General features: G+C 39.6%; 1 protein-coding gene across 1 annotated transcript in view; it reads right to left on the reverse strand.

Moving 5' to 3' along the window:
* LOC104490591 (neural-cadherin-like) overlaps positions 1 to 9,989 on the reverse strand; it is a gene marked incomplete at both ends in the record, with an annotated part of 42,368 nt that overhangs the window by 12,040 nt on the left and 20,339 nt on the right. The window contains 6 exons of the mRNA XM_010132895.1: positions 477 to 691; positions 1,366 to 1,643; positions 4,499 to 4,728; positions 4,919 to 5,103; positions 6,288 to 6,381; positions 7,998 to 9,612. Of these exons, the coding sequence (XP_010131197.1) occupies positions 477 to 691; positions 1,366 to 1,643; positions 4,499 to 4,728; positions 4,919 to 5,103; positions 6,288 to 6,381; positions 7,998 to 9,612 (2,617 nt within the window). The remainder of the gene's footprint in view (positions 1 to 476; positions 692 to 1,365; positions 1,644 to 4,498; positions 4,729 to 4,918; positions 5,104 to 6,287; positions 6,382 to 7,997; positions 9,613 to 9,989) is intronic.

A 9,989-nucleotide genomic window follows, 5' to 3' on the forward strand; every position in this document is an offset into this window, starting at 1 on the left:
TCCCTACAGTGGCACGCTGCTGCTGCATTCATCCATCAAATCATCGCCTGCTTTAAAAAAGAGCAAAAATGCCCCGAGACTGGAAGCAGTTTAAGTGGATTTCTTTTCTCACCAAACTAGATAAGAATGACATGTGCCTAAGACTGCATTAATCATGTAATATCTATCTTCAAAGTACCTAGATTCCTTTATAGCACTCCAGTTTTCCTAGGGGGGTTATTTTTTTAAATGTATCAATCTGTCTATTTTCTCTTCCCTTGATTTCTACAATCCTGTGACGGACCTAAAGGCTTAAGTGCAGTCTACAAAAATAGACATCAAAGAAGAAAGACCTATTAGGAAATGTTTCAAAATATTTTCCAACCAGAAAATAAATTATCTCCTAAGATAGAAAGACAGAATTCACACTCCTAAGTACTACTACACTGGGGTTTTCTGACATCTAATTTTTTTCCCACACGCTTTTGCAGAAGTACCTATTGCAATGAAGTTTTCTGTGCTCCCAGGTTCTGGATATGATAAAGGACCACTGTAGAGTAAAAGTCCATCTGGAACCGCAGTAATAAACTCTAGGGAGAGGGAGCTTTCAAAACAAGGCCTGATGGGACGAAACCATGCATAACCATTTCCATGGAAACTGTGCTTAGTCTGCTGGCAGTCTGGTCCATGAAACGAGGAAGGACAAAGACATCTGAAAAAGCACGAACACGAGAAATGGTCAAAACATCCCAACGTTCAACATTTTTGCTGTTGTTTTACACGCAACAGATTATTTTGGGGGCCATATTACTTAGAACAATGAATTATAACCCAGAGTAAGTTACAAAGAACACCAAACACCAATTGACCCATTTTTTAGAGAAAACTCAGGGAAAATACTGTGATGCTACAATAAAGCAGGTTTCCTGTTAATGTTTTCTAAGCTCCTTATTACCCATTGTTTAAATTACATTTCACTCTCCCCACATCTCTGTTGCTACCTCTGACATTCACTTTTATTATTACTCTTCTGGAAAAAGGAAAAAAAAAACCCAAACCACCACCAAAGAGAGCAGAGTTCCCATTCCTTCATACTCAATTAGGTGCTCTTAAATGACACGTTAATTACACCGTTGTTTCTTCCCCAAGGTTTTCTTTCTCACAAACATCTCCACCACTTTCAGTACTACAGCACCATTAGCAAAGACCCTGCTGTCATTACCTTTACACTCAAGCGCATTCACAGGTTTTGTTTTTCCTTCAGTCAAAAGCACATTTATGATTTTTTTAGATCTCTGTCTTGGAAGCTCCACTTGACGCTTTAAAATCAGCACACACAGGAAAAAAAAAAAAAAAGGAGAGAATCTGCCATACAAGTTTCCTCACCTGTAACCATTCAAAGTGTCAATACACATCCCACCATTGAGACAAGGGCTTCGAGGGTAGGAGGAGCAGGGCTGGTGAACTCGGTCCCTAGCTGAGCAGGCGCAGACCGCGTTGACGGTGGTGGTTACCGAGACAAAGGACACGCTTCCAGTATCCATCACTGCCGGGATGTCATTCACAGTGAGGTAGTTTGTACAACCACTGCCCTCACTACAGTTTGCGCTCCTACATTCATCTACATCGATCTGTGAAATGTTCAATTGTAAAGCTGACTGGATCTAAGAGAAAATACAGTTTAACACATCACCAGCCTCGTCCTCATGAATGCTTTTACCTACTCAATTTCTGAAAAATCTAAGCCATCATAGACTTAATGGATTGCTGTAGTTTCTTGAATATTAATCAGTAACATCCCCGACTGTGCAGGCAAGCCAAATGATTTGACAAATACAGGTGAAATTTGAATAAAATCACAGTAGCAGTATTTCCTAAAAACTTATCACTGACATCGACTGACTGTGAACACGTGAAATCTGTACTGGCCTACTAAAACTGCTCCAAGGACCACAGACAGCAGTGACAGTGGCACTCCACCTTCCAAACCGTGTCGTCTGTGTCACGCTTACCTGCACCCTGATAGCCACAGGCATGTTTTAGCTCATGCCAGGACATGAGCTAACTCCTCCTTGTGAGCTATACCCAGTTATCATTTCTCATCTTTTCTCACACAGAAGGGTACAGACACGGGGAAACGCAGGGCTGAGCCGCATTCAACAATCACCCACAGACAGCGGCCTGACAAAACAACTCTGTAGCAGTTAAGATTCGGTCTACTAATTCTGATGTCCCCTAACCTTACGCTTACTGTTGAACTGTCTGAAACAGAGTGCAGTCAGTTCAGCACACTGGATACTGTAACTCTGTTCTACACTGACCTCTGCCAGCTCATTGCTTTTATCACGAACTGGGGTTGCACCTGAAAGCCCAAACACCCAAATCAAGAGAAGAGCCTCACTGCGTATGTGTATGTCTTGTAACACAGGAATAGTGTCTCCGCAGTTCACCACGTCTAACCCAGACAGACCGGGCAAGAACTAGCAGGAAGCACAAGGGCGGGCAGCAAGCTGTTCACGGAACACCTGAGGACAGGAACGGGGCTGCCATCGTTTCAGACCTTTCGTACTTCAGCCAGAAGCCTACGCACTGGATGAGCTATCCTTGGCCCAACAGATTTCTTCCTTCTACTTGTTTGGGGATTTTCCACAGGTGCCTCTAAAGCTTCAGAATTTGATTTGTTATTTGCCGAGTCAAATACAGCAAAATAATTTGTATTTAATGCCCAGACCTGAACACAAGAGTGGTAGACACTCTCGCAGTGGTAGACACCAAGGTATACAAATGTAAATCTAACAATATTAGATCAGTCTTAGACTGCTCTCACCTATGCATTTAACATGAATTTTTTTCCAGTGATAAAATGTATGACAAATATCTTTAAAAATAAGCTTTTAAAAGATCAAAACAAATACACATACACTAAAGTGCCTTTTTTTTTTACTTGTGCAGTCATCTCAATTCACCAGTGTAAGAACTTTGACCTTTACAATCGTTGGTGTATCCTCAAATATCATAACAAGCATTGAAACACATGTCCCCAAAGGCATAAAATATATTTTTTTAAATGATGTGATGCATCCTGTCAATACACTTTCCTGTCTGCTGCCCACATCTATCACTGTTAGTGGAGAGTCTACAGTGCACGTTAGGCAGCTGTGTAATGCTGTTACAGAAAAACCCAGTGTGTATCAACAACTTTGGCTCCTTTACAGTACTTGGATGGATTATTTTTCTGCTAAATAAAAATAGTTATTGTAAAGTTATATCCCAAGGAAGTGATGCAAGCATATCATTTATTTAGCAATTCAGTGAATACTTCCAGTGCTAATTACTTATTTTCTACATTTATAGTTACACAGATGTATGAAAATTACTGGTAAAATTCTCCAGTGATGATTGGTTTTCTGTAAACTTCTGGTGATTATTCACTGAGTTATTCATTAAATATTGAAAGTTGACATATAATTAATACAAACATATTTTTTCATTAAAATATGTGAGGCAATCCCCTTGTTACCACTTTGATGAATTCACCTGCCACATATTATGGCACAGAATATTTTAAATCTCTGAGATTTTCTGTATTATTGCTGCAGTAATTCAATAAATATGCAAAAGAAGCAGTTGTTATGCTTCATGAACAGCATCTCTGGTATTTCCTACTTGGTCACTCTGAAGAGTCTCATAATCCTCACAGCTATTTAAAACACAGGAAGATGTAGGCAGGTGTTAAGATATTCCTGTTTGGTTCTCAGAATCAGGCAGACGCTACCAAATTCCCACAACTGCGAAGTGCTGTTTTCTCTCTGGGAAAAATCCTCCACAAGATGTACCACGTATTAAGCCCGAAGAGGCCCCCACAGCCACAATGGCACGTCAGGAAGGGCTGCCTTGTCCAGGACAAGTTACTAGCCAAGCAGTGGCATCTTGCTGTTGTGTAAGGCAGCAGTTTTAGCGTCTATTCACCTGCGGGACTTCAGCAAAGCCGAAATCTGGAGGATTACAAAAAATGAAAGCAGGGCCAAGACAGACTGTGTCTGGGTAACCGAGTTAAAAGGCATACAGGATCCGGTAAGAGCACAGGACCGTTAGGAAACAGCAGGAAGGGGAAGAAAATATCTTGCACTCAGAAACTGTTTTCCTCTTACAAAGGTAAAAAAAGTTGGGGGAGGGTGTCACTGTGTATTTAAGGTTGTTCTTTGGTGAGTTAAATGATGGGCTGGAGAAAACACAGGCAACTGTACCATGATGAGAATGCAGAGCCATCTTTCTGCGACTAAAAAGAGGTTATGTTTATTGAATCAGAAGTTAGTACAACCATATAACAACTACATGTCTGGTTATAAGAAGGGAGAAAGCTTGAATCGAGCACTTGCTCGACAAGTGGTTTTCTCCTGAGCAAAAACACCTTTTCTGTAGATCCAGCATATTCTTCCCCTGAGGTTTAGAATAAATACCCCAGAAACCCAGCATTTTGGTGAATCACATAGATACACGATAACCCCAGAGAATATACCTCATTTTTAAATGCTGCCATCTCAGCGTGCAGTTTCTCAGGTCTGTAATATGTCGAGCCATCACAGACTGCAAATCTTACATCTGTCTGTTTTCCATCAATGTTCCTCACACCGAAGACAATGATATCACTGAGCTTAGTAGGTAACATTTTTGCTAGCAATTCCTTGAACTTGTCATGTCTCGTTTTGCCGAGTTCATCTCTCCTTATGAACTCCTCTGCTGTGACACCTGAGTATGGGATTCAAAAATAGATAAACATGAAATACTGGGAGACCGCAGGATAATTTCTGAATTTACTGCTTATTTAGCAAATAAATAATTAGACTGCATACCAGAACCAATTAGTAAATCAAGTATTGATGTAATAACACCTACATCACATAATCATTCAGTTAAATAAGCAGCAAATAAAACTAACCTGACAGACGCACAGTGGCTGAGTTTTGTATGGTTTCATTTTCCAGCTCTTTGACATGGATTTGTACTGTAGATATAACATCAGGACAAACTCCATCAGAAACTCTAACTTTTAAGTTGTATATTCCTTGAGGAGTGTTATCCACCATCATCAAAGAACCAGTCCTCTGATTTAACCTAAAAAACCTAGACATAAACCTTCAATTAGGAAATCTCAATAAATCAAAATTGAGCACTTTATTCACTAACATAATTCAGAAGGCCTTAAATGTTACGAAGAAGGTTACAGGATCAAAATTTCTGGGAATTAGTGAACTACCTCAGAAAAGCACCAGAAAGACCTTAATTCAGAAATGACAATCTGCAGAGCTTTAAAAGAGAGTTTCTGCCACTCTGAAATCCTCAGACTTTCCCCTGCTGGAATTAGAGCAGCGTGTAGCTTGGTGTGTAGGGGTTCAACGGAGTCATCATGGGCAGGGCCACGAGGTCAGTAACAGAACGTGACAGAAGCACACAAAGTCATTCCAGATTCTCATTTATCCTCCTGGAACAGGATAAGGTCTGTATGAAATCTCTGATAACATCTTCATTTGCCACCTCAGAGAGACAGTAATCAGTAATTATGGAAACATCCCATGCCCCCTATTATGGAACAGTAACCTCTTAATATGGAAACAGGCCCAGGGGCTGCTGATGGTAAGAGAGTCAGTTTTACATTTTGGGCTACATAAAGCTTTTAAACTCTTATTTACAGCAGAGACAAAAATCCACATTCATTTCCACATCCATTTTCTGTATTTCGAACAGCATACAGTTACGTTATATGTCATTTCACCTTGTGGTATAAACAAATAACATGTAAGTAGGAATTAAGGATCCAATTCAACATTTCAATTAACAGATAAAACTCCACTAATCTAAGTCCTGGTTTTCGCATGCAATTGTAAATTTAGCCATCAAAGAAGATCACCAAATTCCCTTCCACTTTTGATGAAATTATTAAATTCTGCCCTTTTAAATTTGGAAGTTGTATTCCATCAACTAACATTTGAGAGCAAGTATTGAAAACTCTGCCTATTTTTAAATTGGATCTTACAGAATGCATACTTTTAAATAAATTAATTATGACATCTGATTAAAAACCAACATCACAGTGTAATCCTGCATTTTCTTGGAAAAAATATTTCATCCATTAATGTCTTAACCTAGCTACCCAATAAAAAAAGAAAAAGAGCATTCAGAACGTACATTCCTTAATATACTCAGTAACCCTGGCTTTATGCACATCCTGACCAGACAGAAATACACAGTGAGTAAAATAATTAGAGAAGCACAAATATTACTCATTTTGACACAAATACAATCCTCACTTGAGCAGTTTTTCTTCAGAGAGGAATGTTTTATTGTCCCAGTCATCGCGATCTGGTGCAAACACTTCCCCAAGCCCTGTTGTTGACCATTTTCCTGTTGAGATAAATTATAATAAATCTGCATTTAATTTTTGCTTTTCAGCACACTTTATATTCTGCTCCATTCATTACTGCATTTATTATTTTAGATTCCTGCTCCATTTGGTGATGGTTATGAGCTGAGATTCTGAAAATAACGCATAGCCTGTAATGACAACTTCTTGTTCTGGAAATGTGAGTACTCTACTGTTGTCAAATCAAAGAAAAAAAGCTGAATACACCAGAAAACAACCGCAGCACGATACATAAAAACACCTCTATATAAAATTCTCAGGAAAAAAAAAATCACCACATCAGGAGTTAATTCTCCAATGTTTCATTGCTCCTCTATTACTTCAAACAGCATGCAAGTGGAATCCAGCAAACGAGGAAGAGAAGGCCATGACCGAAAAAAGGAAATGGGCAAGAAGCCACCAGCTGGGCCGGTTCTTACCCTTACCTTTTTCAGGCCCCTGTGGGCTGTCACAGAAGTGGAACAGCCAAGCAGCTGTTCTAAAATAGCAAAAGGGGCAATTCCAGGGAAGGAGACCTTTGAGTTCCACAGCCAAGGCCCATCCATGCAGGAAAAATTTAAGGTTCAAATCTGGAGCCAATCCACCCGAGAAACTTCATTCTCTCATTTCTATGGTAGGATCTAATTTAGGCACACTGAATTCAGCAAAAACAACAACTGCAAAAATACCTTCTGTATATTAACCTTCTCTATCACAAATTCTACCATTGCAGTGATAACTGAGATACAGCCAAGTCTACCTGGAACGGACTGTCCGGGGAAAGGCATAATAAATCACTCTTAATAAGGGCCACCAGGACCAGTTTAAGTTAACTTTTACAGGTAAATTCAGGAACAACCACAGTAATAGAAATTCCAGGCAACTTTTAGCAAATACTATTAAAGTGCTCATCCCCCGCTAAACCACTCTGATGAGGGAACATAAAGCGTTCATTAAATGGATGCATTTGCTCTGCTCTCTCCCGCTACACTAAACCTCACAGTACTGTGGCTGCTCCCACAGAGCAGCTCTCCCGATAGTATTTCCTGAACTAGGTACTGTGCACCACTCAAGGACACATCCAGCACAGCATCTTTTTGATGCTGTTTTCAGTTCAAAGACAATGTGTTCTGGGAAACAGTCACTTACTGCACCCCAAAGATTACTTTTTCCTCTTGGATCCTTTCCTGCCTATGAACTGCAGTTTCTCCAAGTTTCTGCAGTTCTGCCATTCTCACCTCCAGACCTCTCAGCATCTGATACTTACCAAATCATTTGTGCATACACAAAAATCTTTTCCTCTGTCTAAGTGAAAAGTAGTGAATGGAAAATAGATTTTATTGGTTTATAAAAATACTGCTTTTTCTGCAAATGCAATATATACTTGTCTGCAGCTAACGTTTTTTTGGTAGATGATCTTTTTTACACACCAGGGTCTGAGCTTTGCAATTATACTTTACTCATTCCACTTTATTTAGTAGTCCACAGAACTGGAGTTTCAGTTTCAAAATATCCAAGCCATTTAAAAAAATAAATTTAGAACTGCAAGACAGAAATTATGTGTAAAACTGTGCTATATATATTCATTAATCTGATACAATACCCAGACAGCACTTACCTTTGTAGCTGTACACATAGATGTCCTTATGGCCAGAGTCATGGCAGTTGTCATTTTCATCACCAATCGTTATAGTTAGGGTGTTAGTAGAGCTCATAGCTGGAATCCCGCTATCTGTTATAACTATCGGCAGATGAAACACTCTCTGCTCTTCTCTGTCAAAGGACCTCAAAGCAGTTATAGTTGCTGTGTTATTTCTGTTATCAGTAAGAGAAAAATCCAAAGAGTTCTGATAATCCAGTGGCAATGAAAATATAAAGGGTGGCCCATTTTCCTCACTGTCTGGATCAAATGCATGAAGCAGTTTTGATGTATGGTTCATATACACTATTTCAGGACTCAATATATTTTCCCAAACTACAGGCATGTATGGTGCCTCAAACCTTGGTCCATTGTCATTAACATCAAGCAAGTTAATCAAAACTGTAACACTTCCCGTGTGGGCAGGTGTCCCTTGATCTGAAGCTTGTACAATTAAACTGTATTTCTGAATGATTTCACGATCTAGTGTATTTGCCACAATCACATGACCATGCTGGTCAACTGCAAACTGTCTCATAGGATCTGAATCTGACTTTATAGAATATATGATGTTCCCATTCAATCCAGAATCCTTGTCTGTAGCTCTCACTGTGGCTACTGTAGTACCTACAGGCATGTTTTCAAAGACAGGATTTGTCTGAATAAACTGAGAAAGGAAAACTGGGCTGTGGTCATTTGAGTCTTCCACTTCAATCAGGCACACGGCAATACTAGAAAAATCAAGATCTTCCACTGTAATAGTAAGATTAAACTGCCTTTCACGCGCATTCTCAAAATCCAATTTTTTTTTCAGTCGAATAGTGGCACACTGCCATTCTTTGTCGTTCTCGATATAAAACCTCTGATCTGGGTCTCCCCCGATGATACTGAACATTAAGTCAGCATTCTTCCCAATATCCGCATCTGTAGCACATACTTGCAGAACTTCAGAGTCGATGGCACTGTTTTCAGGAATTGTTGCCTGCCACATCTTTTTTGCGAATTTAGGTACATGGTCATTGATGTCTGCAATCCAGATAGTGGCGGTGCCAGTTCCTGTTAGCCCTCCCCCATCTCTTGCTTCAACAGTAAGAAAACAACTGTCAGTCCTTTCTCTGTCTAACATTCCCCCTGCTACATGGATTGTACCAGTATTGGGATTGATATTAAACATGTCAGTACCAAACTCATTTTTCACATTCTCTGTTATCCTGTAAGTCAGGACAGCATTAAGACCTACATTTGGATCGTCACGATCAACTGCACCCATTTCCATGACTAACGTGTCTGCAGGGGAATTTTCAAAGACGCTTCCATTGCAATCATCAGGCATGCATGTGAACGTGGGGGCGTTGTCATTTATATCCCACACCTTAATAACTACATCAGCAAACCCCGTAAGTCCTTCTCCGCCTTCATCAGTAGCCAATACAACAAATCTCCACAGTGCTCGCTCTTCCCGATCCAGCATCTTGTGTGAGTAAATGCTGCCGGTTTTTTCATCTATTGTGAAAATATCAGCCGCACCGTGCCCATGCAATGAGTATCTCAAATCTCCTTCATTCACATTACTATCAGGGTCACTTGCCATAACCTACAAAAGTTTTGAGAAGAAAGACACAGAAATTATAAAATATGCAATGATTGCATTATACCCTGTGCTACAGTCCAAGCAAAAGTACGTGACACACTATTAATATGTGCATGCCAGAAATGGGAGGTGGCTGAGGGACAGTTCAGAGCAGATCAATACGCTTTGCACTACAGTAAAAATGCTGACATTCTAATACAAATATTTTTATATTTGTAGAGGTAATTGAACTGTGTTAATTCTGATAGCTACTATAAAATGTTAATTATTTGCTTTTTAGAATCACGAATGACCCATCCTGCTTATCCTACTCGCTGTCTTTCCATAAAAGTCCATTTCTCTTCATCCATTGACCAAAAAAAAAAAAAAAAAAAAAAAAA

Source organism: Buceros rhinoceros, unplaced genomic scaffold (assembly GCF_000710305.1).
Source record: "Buceros rhinoceros silvestris isolate BGI_N320 unplaced genomic scaffold, ASM71030v1 scaffold14183, whole genome shotgun sequence".
In the NCBI taxonomy this organism is placed as follows: domain Eukaryota; kingdom Metazoa; phylum Chordata; class Aves; order Bucerotiformes; family Bucerotidae; genus Buceros; species Buceros rhinoceros.